Raw genomic sequence first — 17,038 nt, 5'->3', positions numbered from 1 at the left:
TTGTGCAACAATTTGTCCCTTGGGAAGAAACAGGGGTGGGTGGAAACAGTGCAGGCCGAGAACAAATTGCTCAGGATCTGATGTTGTCATTCCTGGAGCAATTCTGATCTCTTGTGGTGTGTGTTTGGTGTCCCCAATGACGATGTACTTACAATGAATTCGGTTCCAAGTACCCTTCTGTTCAGGATTTACAGAGACAAAATGCCAGTTGCTGTCCTTCAGGAGAAGTGACTCTGTCAGCTGCAACCTGTAAGGCTCATTGACAGAAGACGTGGTTAACACAGGATTACCTAAATCATAACAAAGGTTATTTCGTTTCACTTTCAACAGCGTACTAGCAGACTTGGTCTTTGAAGCACCTGCTTCACTTACACAAACATTAATATTATCGCGCGCTTGATTTGTTTTGCTACCCTTATTCCCTTGGCCTGCTTTTTTTATGTCTGTACGCCTGGCAGGCGGGCGCTCCCTTTTCAGTTTTTTTGTTGTTGACCCCCAGGGAGGGCTTGTAGTTCTCCTCCCCTGCCATTTCTAAATTCATCAAATTCCCTTTTTAGGGGGCACTGGTTACTCCAGTGCCCTAGGTTATTACAAAGCAGGCATGGTTTTGTGGGCTCAACCATTGCTGGTCTCCGCTGCTGCCCAGGGTACTGCTGTGCTGAGGGGAAAGGTGCAGGGCTGGCAACGGCGACACGCTGATGTGGTCTTGGCAGCAGCCTTGGTCTGGTGTCTTCAGCCACACTCATCAGAGGCACTTTCCTGTTACAGACTAGAAGCATGTCTTTTAATGTAGGAGTAAGTTCCGTAGGAAAGCTCAGGATTGCCACTTGACACTGTGCATTTGCATTTGTAAATGCCATTTCCTCTAAAATTGCTTCTCTAGCATTTTCTTTTTTAACTTGTATTTCAATAGCTCTAGTTAACCTTTCTACAAATTTCACAAAAGGCTCTGATGGTAGCTGTTTAATTTTACTATAAGGCTCAAAAGGCCCCTCAGGTTGGAAGGAAAAGAATGCTTTTTCAGCTGCTTCTTTTACTTTCTCGAGTGTTTCTGCAGGAATTGCAGTAGCTTGGATTGAGGGTGAAGACCATTGGCCCTCACCACAGAGGTGCTCAATGGTAATAGGGTTACCACTGTTGTCTTTGGCTGTATTTGGATCAGCATGCAAGCTTGGGAGAGCATCTTTTAGCAGCTGTTTCCATGCAGTTTCCCATAATTTGAATTCCGTGGAAGTCATGAGACAAGAAAAAAGCTGTTTTAAATCATGTGGAATCACTACAGTCCTACTCAATTCAGAATTGAAAAGGCCACGGAAATATGGACTGTGTGGACCATATTCTTGATGAGATTTACAGATCTCTTTAATCAATTGTCATCCAAAAGAATTCCAAATAGCAGTCGAGGCTGCCCCCCCTTGTGCTGCAGGCTGAAAGGTAACAGGAGCCAGTGACAACATGGGACTATGCATTGAATCTGCTGTTCCCTGCTCTGTATCCCTTGAAACAGAAGCATTGGGATCACAGCTACAGGTCTGGGGACCGGCAGTGGGTGTGTCCCCACTGTGGCAACTCGGGGAGGGGGCGGGGACAGGGGGCAGGAAAGGGGCGGGGAAACCGTGGGAACAGGAGGCGGGGACAAGGGGCAGGCAGGGGGCGGGGACACCTGGTGACAGCACGTCAGCAGACGCCCCCTGGGAGGAGTAAAGAGGCGGAGCTGAGGGTACTGCAGGAAAGGGGGGGGAAGGGGGGAAGGGGTCACGAGGAACAGGAGGAGAGGGGGATGGGGCTGGAATTTTGGGATGTTTAAGAGGATTTTGGGAAGAAGAAGACCAGGTTTGGGAAGGTGCCACGTGGCATCCTCCATTTTGCGGACCCCCTAGGGATTGGGGGCCATTTTGGGCATCACTGCTCTCCGGAAAGCTAACTTTGGGTTTCAGAGGAGGGGACACAGGGGATTGGGAAAGGTTCCACGCAGCCTGGCCAGGGCCTTGTGGACAGGGCAACTCAGGCAATTCAGCAGACTCTGGGAGACGACTTCCCAATGAGTTTGCTCTCTTTAAAATACCAAGTTTTGGGTAAAGAGGTTTTGGGGTTTTAGAGCTAGGAGAGGGAGAAATAGGGAGAGCAGAGGTACATGGCTTGGCATTTGGCTTTATCTCCATTTCCCTTTGTTTGAGCAATGCTGTTCGAATTTGTAAACTCCAGAACACAAATTTAGCTGAGGGTACATTGCCAGATTGTCCTAAGGTTATCAATGCATTCCCAACTTTATCCCAGAATTGAATATTGTGGATTTCTTCAGGGGAAATTTTTGGGAAGTGGAGGAAAAGCCATCTTATAAACTGTTTTAATTTTCTTTTAGAGAACTTCACATTACCACTGTCTAAAATGCTAACAATATTATAATACACTCCTTTTTGTACAATGCTGAGTTTGGAACCCATGTTAGATGTAAAAAGCAAAGTACTTAATCCTGCCTGACCAAAAACTAAGCTAAAATCAGCTACCAATTTCGAAAAAAAACCACAGATAGGAAGCGATAACGAACAGACAAAAGCTTCCCAATGCAGCTGTATTTACTGCTTTTAAAATTCCCGGGCAGCAGCAGCAGGGCATGCCCTGCCGAACCGAGGTGGAAACAAAGCCTCCCCCGCTGTGGAATGCAGCCCCCCCGTGGAGCTGAGAGAGCAGCTTCCCCCACGCCACGTGGCAAGCCGAAACCCCGGTCCCCCGCGCCGCGTGTTCTGAGAACGCCCCCCCCACCCCGCACCGAGAAACGAATCCCCCGGCCACGTGGAAAGAGAGCCCCCCCCCTCCCCCGCACCGAGAGAGAAAGAGAGAGAGAGCCCCCCCCCCCCCCCCCCCCCTGCACCGAGAAAGGGATCCCCCGGCCACGTGGAAAGAGCCGAGCACGCTGCGCTGCCGAGCGGGGGGGAAGGGCAGAGCACTCCCGCCGCTCCGGCGCGAATTCCAAAAGACAGTGAAACACACGGCAGAAAGCAAAAGCTAGAACGCAACGAATTCCTCTGTGGGGCTGCGCAGCCAAAAATGCAAAGGCAAAAAAAGGAACAGAACTCACGGCAGAGTCTGTTTTTGAGCTTCTGCTCCACTGAAAGCAGAAATACTCACCTGAAATGGAAGCTGAAGCTGGCTGGGTACAGGAAGGTCTCCTCACCGGACAGGACTTCTCTCTGGGCACGAGAGAGGCTCCCCTGTCCTCCCTCTGGAAAATCTGCTCACCACAAAAGAGCAAGGCTTTCCAGAGGCACCGAACAGTCCACGAAACTTCTTCTGGGAATATTCCCAAAGTCTCTAGCTGAGGGCTATGCAACTAAAGCCCTTCCAGCTGGATGCACGGCTGCCAGAAGCTTCTCCGAGGTGTTGGGAGTCCGTTCTCGGGCTGCAGAGTCGCTAGCCCACCCAGGGACGCCAGTTATTGGAATATGAATCCCAATATTATCAGTTAGATGGTGCCTGGGCCAGTCTGACCCTCGCTGCTGGGCCAAAGGCAGCAACTGTGGTGTAAATCACCCCAGAGATACCTTGGCTGCTGGAGATTGCAGCTGGGCACTGAGCAAGTCCAGGCTTGTCAGGAACTCCGTTTACCTCAGGAGAGAGAGCTTCTGGCGATGGTGAAGAGAAAAAGGAGAGGATTCCGCTGGAAGGTTTAATGTCCAGAAGTTTATTCCATGGTTACAGAGGTCTGGACGGGAGCAGCTGCTCCAGCAGAAAACAAAGCACATGGCCTGATCACCTTTTTAAGCTCCTGGGGCAGGGGGAGGGGGGGGGACAGGTGAGCACCAACCTGGTGAAAGGGGCGGGGCCTCAAGGGACGAGGGACACCTAGACATAGGCCAATGACCCCTGGGCATAGGGGCATCTTTTGAACTTGACCAATCACAGGATGCCTTGCTGGAATGTTAAGCCTGATTGACACAACACACTAAGCAAGGGGGCGAGGGGGAAGGGAGAGGCATATAGGCACACCTGGGAAAGGGACCCGGAAGCTTAAGACACACCGCAACATGGCCCCACACGGGCATTCCGAGCATCCCAAGGTGTCTCAGCACATCGATCTCATCCAGCCTCTGACAGCGACCACGGTGACACTACGGAACCTCATGGAACCATGAGTCAGTTGTGACAATGAGGGTCCAAGGACACCACGGTGAGACTATGGAGCCTCATGGAATCAAGGAGACCATTGTGCAACTCAGAGGCCCTATTAGAAGCCAGGGTCAATGATCAAACTGTGGGGCCCATAGGAACAAGGAGCCATTGTGACACAGCAGGACCGCATGGAGCCATGTGGGCCTCATGAAACCAAGAAACCATTGTGACATTGCAAGACCTCATGGAATCAAGGGGACCATTGTGACAGTATGGGACTCCATGAAATCAGGGGAACATGGAACAGGTCTGCCTGGTTTGGCCTCCTGTGGGCTGTCTGACAGGTCCCACTGAATTAGCCATGCCAAGGGCCACTTCCCATCTGACCATGAGGCACTGGGGCTCTGTGCTTTTATTCCTATGCAAAAGAACTGTCTTTCTTGTCTAGCCTCCCATGGCTGAAATTAGGATTCCACCTCTAAAATTCCCTGTATCCAAGGGTTGCTCCCAGATAAAATCTGCTAATACAGTCAAGTCTGGCTAGCCTTGGCCTCTGGTGACTGCTTCTCATCTGCCCCTGCACCACTGGGGCTCACTTGTTTCCTTCCTATGGAGACCATTGTGACACTGCGGGGTGTTGTGGAGCCAAAGGGCCATAGTGACACTGCAAGCCCTTGTGGAGCCTGTTACACTGTAGGAACTTGTGGAACCAAGGAGATCATTGTGACACTGTGAGTACCATGGATCCATGGGGCCATTGTGACACTGTGGGGTCTTGAGGAACCATGGAGACCATTGTGACTTTTTTGAGCCTTGTGACATGCAGGGGCCATTGTGACACTGCAGAGTACCATGGATCCAAGGGACCATTGTGACACTGTGGGGCCTCGTGGAAACAAGGACATCATTGCAGCTCATTTGGGCTGCATGGTCCCAAGGGGCCAGTGTGAAGCAGCAGGGCTTTGTGGAACCAAGAGGCCGTTGTTGCATTTCAGGGCCTCGTGGAGCCAAAGGGCCGTTGTGATCCTGAGGGGCACCGTAGATCCATGGAGATCATTGTGACATTTCAAGGCCCCATGGAATCATGGAGACCATTTGTCATGATCCGTCCTAGTGAATGGATGATGTGATGGTTCGTAGGGGTGATCTCAGGGTGCAAAAAAAACCAACACGGCACAGGGGATTTGCAGTAACAATCAACAAGTGCAATTTTCTTGAAATAACCACAAGAGAAATGCATTGGTGAGGGGAACCGGGGGAACAAAGGAGAAAATAAGGAAAAGAGGGAGGAAGAGGAGGGGTGGGTTATAGCTACCAAATGTGGTGCTGCGTTGTCCTTCAGGATCCAGCCGATGGAGTCTGCCAGGCCACGTCCGGGGAGATCTTGGAGGCACAATTCATCTGGACCCCAAGTTATACTATTTTTCGTTGGGGGAAGGGGGAATGAATTTCACAACCGAAACAAAGGTCTTCAGGGGGTGTGGAGAGTTAGGGATATGCGTGCGGAAGAAATCGAGCTGTACGGTCAGTCGGGACATCCCCTCTACCCTGCAGTCAGACCTTTGCTCCGTACCTGGCCGCACCCAGCCGGACGTGAGCAGAAGGAAATGACACTGACTGCCCAAGCTATAAAAACCCTTGTGACCCCTCAATAAACGCCATTTGCTCCTGACACCACCACGTTGGTGTCAGGAGCATATGGACCAAGTGACCCTGGGGTTAGGGCCACCGTGCCGGACTAAGAACCAGGTAGCCATGCCTTGAGAAGGCAACAGCTGGTGCCGAAAACCCGGGACATGATCACCGCCTGGGGTTCGGGGATCGCCGTGACAAGGAACCGGTGGCTGCACAGCTGGCCTAGTGCAGCGGGGGGGACGCCCCCGGACCAGTGAGGAGCATGGACGCTATTGCGAAGGTCGTAAGTCAGATCCGCACTCAGTGGGGTATCGAGTTAAAGCTTAAGGATTTTATTCTCACAGTGCCGAGACTGATAAAGCTAGGGGCTATAGAAAGCCCAGTAGAAATTCTCCATCCGGAGATATGGGATAATTGCACGAAGGCTCTGGCTGAGGAAACCATGTCCTCAGGCTCAGGGAAAACCCTCAAATCGTGGGGCAGAGTTATCCAGGCTCTGCAAAAAGCTCGGCAAGAGCAAGAAACCTGGAAAGCCGCGCGAACTTGTTTATTAGCCATGCCGCAGTTGGGGGTAGGGGCAGCAGTGCAAACCGCAGAGGACTTTGACCCGTTCAGGTGCATGGAGGCGCGAACGCCGGAACCCCCTCAGCGACCGAGCTCACCATCGGAGGTGGGGGGAGCGCGCGCAGACATTTTGGCAGGGGCTAGCAGAGGAGGCGCGGAATGCTGCTATAATATCGGACCCCGACGCGGTTGATAAAAAGGCACCCCTGCCATATGCGTTTGAAAATGGCGCTTGAGCGTGTGACGAGGACTGGAATGATGACACGGGGGTGAAAATGCAGAAGGCTCCCTGAACAGCACAAGCGTGGGCGAGCAGGGAGGAGGGGCGGCCCCCGAGAAGGAGCGTAAGACCATTCAAAGCGCTCATTTTAAATTAGGTTCTTATAGGGCAAGAACCTCCCCCAGCAGGAGGCGGGGGGAGCCCAGGGGGAGGGAACGGCCCGACCCCCGCAAGAAGGGGCGGGGTCAGAGCCCGAGAAAACAGCTGAGCAGCCTGGAAATGTCCGGCCAGTCGACTTCTGGCTCGGACTCTGACTCGAGCTGGGACGGGCTCGAAAGGTGGTCAGAGGACGATTCCGACACCGATAAACCCGAAAGACGTGCAGGCAATTGTTAAAGCGGTTGCAGACAGGGGGATTAATTCTGCCATGGTTTCCACACTCATTGGCAGCGTTTTTGGAGGCGATGATATGCTTCCCTTTGATATGAAACAGACTTGCAGGCTGATTTTCGATGGGGCGGGGATGATCGTTTTTAAACAGGAATGGGAGGACAATTGTGTAAAGCAGCTAGCCTTAGTAACAGGGGCAGACCATCCACTGCACGGCTCCAGCATACAGAGGCTAATGGGCACAGACCCCACTATGATCACCCCCCAGGCGCAGGCTGAGGGCCTGCGGGCCCATGAGGTTATGAAAACAACCCGTGCTGCCCGAGAAGCCATCCGTGTTGCTTCCAAAGTAATAGCCAAACCATCCCCATGGTCAACTATAAAGCAGAGTGAGAGTGAGAGCTTCACTCACTTTGTGGACTGCCTTCAGGCAGCATTAGATCTCTCTGCATTACCTTCAGAGGCGAAGGGTCCTGTGCTAGCAGACTGCCTACGCCAGCAATGCAACTCAGCCACCAAGGACATTTTAAGATCTCTGCCACCTGGGTCCAATGTTGCTGCCATGATCAGACATGTTGCAAAGGAAGAACACCTAGCTCCCATCCTAGCAGCAGTTCACACTGCAATAACCAGTGTGATGGCATGCTTTAAGTGTTGCCAGGCAGGCCACGTGGCAGTAAACTGCCCCCAATCAGGACGCCCCCTCAACCCATACGCCCCACTACCAGGAAAGAGAGAGAGACCACTGAGCAACCCAACATCACCTGAGAAGCTCGCACCATCAAAATCAAAGCAGCAACGGTATCTCTGTGTGATCTTGTTTTTAGGGTTAGCAGGCGGAGGACAGGCAGACACAAAACATTACCCTCACCAGCAATTCAGGTGGGTTCTATGCCATCTCTCAGGTGAGGGGGTCATCAAAGAAATTGTTACAGCCGACACCCCATCTTTCGAGTTCAGGCTAAAAGACATTTTTCCCTCGCATACAGGGCACCCCAAATTTGAGGAGACGACATTATTTCAGACCTACTGGTGCCCTGCTTCCAACCCAGGAAAAAATTACTGTAATTACCCAGGGTATGGATATTGTGGATATTGGGGGTGTGAAACTATTGTGACAAGCAATAGATGGAAACCACAACAGCCTGATAAGTTCCTGCAAATTAGGTATACTCCCCATGGCTGTCTCGAACCAAAATTTGATATGGATGGGTACGTGATTTTGCCCCAAGGCAGAAAACAGCACACCTGCACAGGCTTTATAATGACAATCCTGCAGCCGACCCATGATGGCTGGGCCACGGGCAAAGTGTGGACAGCGTTTATTTATCTCTCTCACCGCATCTGGGCGAACATACAAATTATCAGATTCCCACCTCCAATATCCCAATCAGTCGGACCCAATCCGATTCTAGCAATGAGTCCCGATTCTAGACCCAGGAAGGGGATCGCAGCTAACGGCAGTTCTAGCCACAAAACACAGATGCTAAAACTAACCTCCTCCCCATCCGATCTCTTAGCCAAACCAACCCTCTCCAATCCATTCTTAAGCGTGTTAAATGCTACCTTCTTATCGTTACACCAATCCAACCCGAACCTCACAGAGTCATGCTGGTTATGCTATGATGCACAACCCCCTTTTTCCGAAGGTGTTGCCCTCGATCTCCTATTCATCTTCTCAAAGTCAGACAATCCACGCCAATGCAGATGGGACACCCCCCGGAGAGGCATTACCCTAAGTCAGGTTATGGGCCAAGGCAAATGCTTTGGCAATGCAACCTTGGCAAAGCAGATGGGCAATGTCTGCCGGGAATTTGTCAAACTTAAGGGAGGGAAGTTCCAGTGGGTGATCCCAGCTGCATCGGGAATGTGGGTCTGTCAACGATCCAGGGTAAGCCCATGTGTACTCCTTGACAAATTCTATCATTCTACTGACTTTTGTGTCCAAGTTTTAATTGTCCCCAGAGTCCTGTATCGCCAGGAAGAAGAGGTGTACCGCTTGTTCAAGGAACCCGACCGGCTCCACAAACGAGAAGTGATAGCAGGCATCACCATTGCAATGCTCCTCGGTTTAGGAGCTACCGGCGCTGCCACAGGCATCTCGGCCCTTGCAACACAACATCAAGGACTGGCACAACTGCGGATGACTGTCGACGAGGACTTGCATAGGATTGAGAAATCCATTTCTTCCCTAGAAAAATCCCTTTCCTCGCTCTCAGAGGTTGTCCTCCAAAACAGGCGAGGACTGGACCTTTTGTTCATGCAGCAAGGAGGCCTGTGTGCCGTCTTGAAAGAGGAATGCTGCTTTTATGCGGACCACACCTGAGTCGTTAGAGACTCCATGGCCAAACTGAGGAACCAACTAAACCTAAGAAAAATGGACAGAGAAGCTCAACAGGGCTGGTTCGAGTCATGGTTCAACCAGTGCCCATGGCTCACCACCCTGATTTCTACCCTAATAGGCCCACTCGCTATAATCTTACTAACCCTAATCTTCGGGCCTTGCATATTAAACAAACTGGTGCTATTCGTTAAAAAGCATTTAGAAGCGCTTAACATTATGTTTGTCGAGCGCCGACAATTACTTTAGGGCATGCCAGTTACTAACACACTTACAATTTTATACTAATTTTACTAACCCATGAAATTTTGTAACCTCTACATTTTATAATTTTAAAAGATTTTTACTAATCATGAGGGAGGGGGGAAACGTGGAGAGTTAGGGAGAAATCGTGTGGAAGAAATCGAGCTGTACGGTCAATCAGGACATCCCCCCCACCCGGCAGTCAGACCTTTGCTCCGTACCTGGCTGCACCCAGCCGGACGTGAGCAGAAGGAAATGACACTGACTGCCCATGTGTTGCCTTCTGATGCAAGGCAAGGTGACCTGGTTCTGAGGAAACGGCACGGCGACCCAAACTCTCCAGGGTCACTCGGGCCAAGAACACACGCAGACACCAACGTGGTGGACGGTCCAAAGGCCTTTATTGCCCTGTCTCGTGGGGTTTTATAATCTGGGAGGTTTTTCTCTACGTCAGGGGGTCTTACCTTACTGTAATTGGTTAATAAGGAGTGGAAAGTTACTAGTGTTAGGGGGGTCTACATTCTTGGGTGATCCCTTATCACTAGATGTTAGGGGGAGAGGAATCCTGCTGCTTTCCATGACATCGCGAGATTTTCCGAACGCCTGTCCCTACTTACCACATCTCGCCCCCCCCTTTTTCACAAATGAACGAGGTAGTCATATACATAGGTACTGAGATGAGGCATGAGGTTGTTGACAAAGAAAGGGGTTTGGTAAACCTGGATAAGTTTTTTGCCGGGCAAGTTTAGAAAATCTTGTGACTGGCAGTGTTCCCTGGTTGAATTCACAGCAGTTGTTGCCAGCCTATGAACAGGATGTTGGCCCGTTCTAGGCGGGTCTGAACGAATGAGACTAGCTTGTTCAGCAGACATGGTCCGAAGGTGACAGCTAAAAGTAGCATTGCCAATGGACCTATTAGGGTAGAAATTAGGGTGGTTAGCCATGGTGATCGATTGAACCAGGACTCGAACCAACCCTGTTGGGCTTCCCTGTCTTTCTGTCTCTGAGCCAGTCTGTTTCGGAGTTCTGCCATGGAGTCTCTCACGACTCCCATGTGGTCTGCATAGAAGCAGCACTCCTCCTTCAAGGCGGCACACAGGCCCCCTTGCTGCATGAACAGGAGGTCTAGTCCTCGCCTGTTCTGCAAGACTACTTCTGAGAGTGAGGAGACTGACTTCTCTAGAAAGGAGATGGATTTCTCGATCCTCTGCAGGTCCTCGTCAATTGTTGCCTGCAGCTGTGACAGTCCTTGGTGCTGTGTCGCTAAGGCTGAGACTCCTGTGGCCGTTCTGGCTGCTCCTAGGCCCAGCAGCATTGCGATAGTTATACCTGTTACTATTTCTCTTTTGTGGAGCCGGATGGGTTCCTCAAAAAGCTGTTACACTTCTTCATCTGAGTGGTACAGGACCCTAGGAACAATCAGAACTTGGACACAAAAGTCGTTAGAGTCATTGAATTTGTCAAGGAACACACAAGGACTCACTCCGAATCGCTGGCAAACCCACATCCCAGATGCGGATGGGACTACCCACTTATTGTTTTTCCTGTTGGGTTTGACAACTTGGGTGCAGACGTTGCCTTTCCGCCTAGCTAGGGTTGCATTGCCAAAGCATCTGCCCTGGCCTGTGACTTGACTCAGGGTGATTCCTTTGCGGGGGGTGTCCCATCTACTTTGGTTGGGTGCATCTGCTGTGGAGTAACTGAACAAAGTGTTTAAAGCGACTCCTTCGTAAAAGGGAGGTTCGACATCGTAACAAAGCCAGCGGGATTCGGTTACGTTAGGGTTAGATTCGTTCAGGGATAGGAAGGTAGCTTCTAACATACAAAGGATTGGGTCTGAGTCTGACTCGGCTGAATGGCCTATCTGAAAGGCTTCCGCATGGCCGGTCGGAATATCAGCGACCCTTGTGGGCAAGGCTTTGGGGTAGGTCGCGTTTCTCCCTTTCGGCACGCTTTTAATCACTTTGTTGGGTCTGACCGCTCGGGGTGCCGACAGTTGGAGCCTAATAATTCGCACATTCACCTTTTCTTTTGACCGTTGAAGGACTACTGTCCACGTTCTGCCTATTGCCCAACTGGGGTGATGCGGCTGCAAGACCGTCATGTTGTAGTTAGTGCATGTCCGAATTTTTGGGACTTTATGGTGATTTCGATGGAAGTTTCCATGAAAAAAGAGGGGTGTTTTGCAGCTGATGGGTGCCCAGGTGAACTGTAAGAATTTGTCGGGCTCTTGTGGCTCCCACCCAGCCCCTGACGGCCTGGCATCTGTGACGATGGTTTCGCAGCCCCAGTGCCCACAATGTCCCCACCCTGGGTGATTGCAGTAGCTTTTCCCAGGGTTTGAAGCTGGGCACCAGTAGGATAGGTACATGTGTGTGGCGTGTGGGGAATGGGGGTCTACCTTTGGTCGTCCTGGAAACAGGTCGGTGATGCGGAGCACGAAGGATGGGGCGTTCAGTGTGGTGATTTCTTTGAGCACTTTGTCACTACTAAGGTGTTGCATGACCCACCTGAATGGCCGATGCGGGTAGTGATCTGGGCTGGCTTGCCCTCTGGCAACAAGCCCCAACAGCAAAATCACACAGAAACACCGTTGATGCTTGGGTCCCACCCGTGCGGGTCTCTCGGGTGCTGCCTGGCAGCTTGGTGGTCTGTCGCTTTCCTCTGGAATGGGGATGTACGCATCACGAGGACGTCCCACGAGCATGTCCTGTAAACAGAAACTCGCAACTCTCATCAGTCTCATTCTGCTCATTGTGAAGGTCGGGCTTGATTGACTTAAGTGGACACCACCTGATTTTGCTGTCCTTTTTGACAGCTGCGTACCCCCTCCCTGTGAGCATCAGCCTCCAACCCCGTTCCCATTCGCCTAGCTCATTTCTAATTACAACCTGCGGGCCCTCCTCTAGCGTTTGAGTGGCCCAGTGTTTTTGAACGGGACTGTTTGTTTCATCTCCCCTAGGGAATTGATTCAATGCCAGCAGAGCAGTTGCCAGTATACGTGCCTGATCTCCTGGGGGAATGGCATTGGCAAAGCCCTCTGCTTTCACCAACACTTCTATCTTGGTTTTCAGTGTCTGATTTGCTCTCTCTACTATGGCCTGCCCGGTACTGTTATACGGGATACCTTGCACTAATGTGATGCCCCATTTTGAAGCGAACTCTTGCACTGGTTTAGAAGTGAAATTGGAACTTTTGTCAGTTTTGATCTGTTTGGGGATACCAAGCCAGGCCATGGCTGTCAGCCAGTGCTGAATTGTGGCCTTGGAGTTAGTTTTGGGGTGCTGTGTGGCTATGATCGTTCCACTATAAGTGTCTACTGTCACTGCAAGCCATGCTCGGGGCTTCAGCAGTTCACACCAAGTGAAGTCCGACTGCCAGATTTCTGAGGGCTTGAGACCTCTCAGGTTGACCCCGCAGATCCATAGGGGTGACTTCTGGCAATGAGGGCAGGTGGCTACCACATGTTTCGCGTCCGCTGTCGAGATTTCGCATCTCTTCGCCAGTGCTTTGGCTCAGATGTGGAGCGACTCGTGCAGTTGACAGGCTTCCTGCAACATCCATACACCTTTTGCTGCGGCGTCCGCTTTGTCGTTGCCGATCTGGAAGTAACCTTTGACTGGGTTGTGGCTGTTGATGTGAATGACTGACACGGTGCCCCGTCGCGAGGAGAGTGCTTCTTCTAGCATTAGGGCTGCTGCTGATGTCGACACTCCTGGTCCTGCCATGGCTAGGCAAAGCCTTGCCACAAATATAGAGTCCGTTACTATGTTGAGGTGTTCTTCTTGGAAGAGTCCACATGCCAAGACGACTGCTGCTGCCTCCAGTTGTTGCACTGACAGTGTGGGGTCACATGCTTTGACGCAGTGCCATTGCTCTCCTGCCTGCCACACTGCTGCTGTGGTTGAAGTCGTGGAGGAAGCGTCTGTGAAGACCGTTGGTCCTGGCTGCGGTCGATCCATGACCTTTGGCAGCGTGTCCATGTCGACTACGGTCAGCAGCTGAGTCCAGGGTGGTCTGGAGGAGTAGGAGATTTCTCCTCCGAAGCCGGTGAGATCAAGGGCCAGGTATTCCGATATTGTGGCTGACTCCGAGGTCGGTTGCTTGCGGAAAGGGAGGTGGATGCTTGTCGGCTCTGTTCCTAGGTGTCTCAAGGCAAGTTTCCTGCCTTTCATGATGAGCTTAGCGATGCATTCAATTCCTGGGGAAAACGCACGAGCAGGTCTTCCGAGGACCACCCATTGAACCGGTCGGGCCTTTTCAGAAGGTCCTTGGGCCAGTGCTCCCACTCCCCCCTTCGGTGTAAAGTGGACGTATAGGTCCAGTGGCATGGCTGGGTTCCACCTGGCAAGTATGCCAGTGGACATCTGGCTTTTGATGAAGTCGAGGGAGCTCATTGCCTGCGGTGTCAGCTCCTTGGGTTCCCAGGGGTGCTTTCCTTTCAGGAGGTCATATAAAGGGTCCATGACCTCGGGAGCAACTAGGATGATGTTGCGAAGCCACTGTAGCGATCCCACCAGGCGTTGCATGTCGTGGAGTGTTTTGATGTCTCGACAGACCTTCGCCTTGGGGAGTGTCACGTAGGAGCTTGTGATCCCCACTCCCAGGAAGGTCATGCAGGGTCCTCTCTTGATCTTTGTGCTCGCAATCTCGAAGCTGTTGGCCTGAAGGGTTTCCGTGATTGTGGACACCAGGTGATCTACTTGGCTTGCCAATGATGCTGCGACTAAGATGTCGTCCATGTATTGAATGATGGTCGTGGTGGGATAGGAGTGTCGGACCGGCATCAGTGCTTTGTCCACGGTGATTTGGCATATGACAGGGCTGTCAACAAGACCTTGTGGAAGTACCCTCCATTGGAAGCGGAGGTTGGGCCGCTGGCCGTTTCGAAACGCCACAGAAAAGGCAAACCGTTCTCTGTCCTCAGGGTGCAGGGGTATCGAAAAGAAACAGTCCTTGATGTCCAGCACTGCGCACGGCTGCCCTTCGGGGATGGCTGAGTTCGTGGGTAGCAGTGTCTGGACTGGACCCATGGGTGGGATCGTCTTGTTCACTTCTCTCAGGTCGTGGATGAGGCGATAGCCTTCTCCAGACCTTTTGGGGATGTTCCACAGGCTGGTGGAGGGTTCTATGTGACCCTTTTGCAGTTCGCGGTCGACCAGTTCCAGCAAGGCTGCCATTCAAGGCTCTGTCAGGGGCCACTGCTCGACCCATACGGGGTCTGGTGATTTCCAAGTCAATTTGATTGGCAGCGGAGGGTGTACGGCAGTGGCCCTCAGGATAAATTTGTAATCCGGAATCCTAGCAAGGAAAGAACATCCCTTCCCAACAGGGGTGGTGAATTTTGCAAAATGTAGGGGTAGATTGCTACTGTCTGTTCTGGTCCCTTTTTTGTGTGAAGTGTTAAAGCCACCAGCTGGGCGCTTTTCCATGCCCGGGACTGCCCTCCCACTCCGTTAACTGGAGGGACTTCTTTGAATTGCCAATGCCCAGGCCAATGCGCTTGGGGAATAATCGTGCAGTCTGATCCCGTGTCCACCCAAAACTGGAGCCCTACGACGTGGGGATCCTGACTGCCGTAAAGGCGGCATGTCCCCCACACCATCAGGGGCTCCTTCCCTATTCTCATGGCCAGGGCCACCCAGGGATCCCGCACTGGGGCGTCCCCTGCTGGTCCTGTGACACCGGCACGGCTTGTGGCGGTGGGGGGTGCGAAAGCATTACTGGTGGTGTTGTGCAATTCTGCCATTGCGTTGTAGGTGGGGATGTAAAATTGACTGCTCCCTGTGGGTCCCCTGCCCCACTGGGGGTCGCTGTAGCTGGGCCGCTGCACATTCCAGGTGGGAGGGGGCTGAACACGGCCCGGCTGCCCCCTCCCTTTTCCGTTTCCCTGAAGCCTGGATCTGCATTCCTTAGCTAAATGTCCCTTCTTCCCACATGCCCAACACGGTCCCTTAAGTTCCCCTTTGCATGGTGGAGCAGCTGCTGATAGGTGCCTTGGCTGGGGGCAGTTTACTGCCATGTGGCCTGCCTGGCCACACTTAAGGCATGCCATCACACTGGTTATTGCAGTGTGGACTGCTGCTTGGATGGGAGCAAGGTGTTCCTCCTTTGCAATGCGTCTGATCATGTCGGCTATATTAGCCCCAGGTGGCAGTGATCTTAAAATGTCCTTGGTGGCTGAGTTGCATTGCTGGCATAGGCAGTCTGCCAGCACGGGACCCTTCGCCCCTTCGCCTCTGGAGGTAATGAGGAGGAATCTAATGCTGCCTGAAGCCTGCCCACAAACTGAGTGAAGCTCTCACTTTCACTCTGTCTTATGGTGGACCACGGGGCAGGTTTAGCCACTACTTTGGAAGCAGAACGAATGGCCTCTCGGGCAGCCCGAGTGGTTGTCATAACTTCATGGGCCCTTAATCCCTCAGCCTGGGCCTGGGGGGTGATCATAGTGGGGTCTCTACCCATCAATCTCTGTATACTGGAGCTGTGCAGTGGATGGTCAGGTCCCGTTATCTGGGCTAGCTCCTTTGTGCATTGATCCTCCCACTCTTGTTTAAAAACAATCATTCCTGCCCCATCAAAAATCATTCTGCACGTCTGCTTGATGTCAAAGGGAAGCATGTCATCCCCCCCAAAATTGCCGTCAATAGGTGTGGTAACCATGGCAGAATTAATTCCCTTGTCTGCAATCGCTTTAATAATTGCCTGTACCTCTTTTGGATTCACTGGAGAATAGGTCCTTCTTTGGTTTTCGCCTGCCCCCCCCACACGGACTGGGAACACTAGATTGGCTGAAGGGGCGTACTCGGCGCAGGCTATCTTTATTTTTCGCCAGTCTGTAAGTGGGGTTCGGTCTTTCTCTGATGACCCCTTCACCCACGTGGGAGTGTTGTGATTAATAACCTTACGTGCCGTTGCTGTCTCCCTGTTAAAGCTAGAATCCGAATCGGAGCTCCCTGATTCCCTCTCGGACTCAGAGGTTGAATCCGAGTCTGAGCCGGAAGTCGACTGGTCGAGCATTTCCGGGTTGCTCTGCCTTTTTCTCGGGCTCCGACCCTGCCCCCTCCTGCGGGGGGTGGACCGTTCCCTCCCCCTGGGGTCTCCCGGCCCCCTGCTGGGGGAGGTCCTTGCCTTATACGGGCTTAATTTGAATAGAGCGCTCTGATTGGTCTCACACTCCACTGCGGGGACCGCCCCCCCTCCCCGCTCGCCCGCGCATGGGATGTTAAGCAGGCTGACTGTATTTCCGCCGTTTTCCCCCTCTTCTCTTCCGCTCTGACCACGCGGTTCGTCGCCATTTTCGAACCCATACGGCGGCGGAGAGATTTTATCGGTCCAGGCGGTTTCTGACCGTCCCGCCGTTTCCCGCACCTCCTCTGCCAGCCCCCCCCAAAAACACTGCGCCTGTTGTTCTGCCTCCTGCGTCAGGTCAACAGTCGGCAGAGGAGGGAAGGGTAGAGGAGCCGTGGTTTTGTCGAGAGGCTCCAAGGGGGGCCTGGGATCTGGCGGGCTTCGCGGGGGGGTTGAGGGGTCTC

General features: G+C 52.4%; 1 protein-coding gene across 1 annotated transcript in view; it reads right to left on the bottom strand.

Moving 5' to 3' along the window:
* LOC128937686 (hydrocephalus-inducing protein-like) overlaps window positions 1–16,523 on the bottom strand; it is a 40,951-nt gene extending 24,428 nt beyond the window's left edge. The window contains exon 1 of the mRNA XM_054277472.1: window positions 16,412–16,523. Coding sequence (XP_054133447.1) covers window positions 16,412–16,523 — 112 coding nt within the window. The remainder of the gene's footprint in view (window positions 1–16,411) is intronic.
* Window positions 16,524–17,038: the final 515 nt, after the last annotated feature.

The sequence above is a fragment of the Melozone crissalis genome, unplaced genomic scaffold (assembly GCF_028551555.1).
Source record: "Melozone crissalis strain CALT ecotype California unplaced genomic scaffold, PUWL_Pcris_2 ptg000021l_1, whole genome shotgun sequence".
Classification (NCBI taxonomy): domain Eukaryota; kingdom Metazoa; phylum Chordata; class Aves; order Passeriformes; family Passerellidae; genus Melozone; species Melozone crissalis.
The sequence above is the reverse complement of the archived record's forward strand: the minus strand, read 5'-3'. Positions and strand labels throughout refer to the sequence as shown.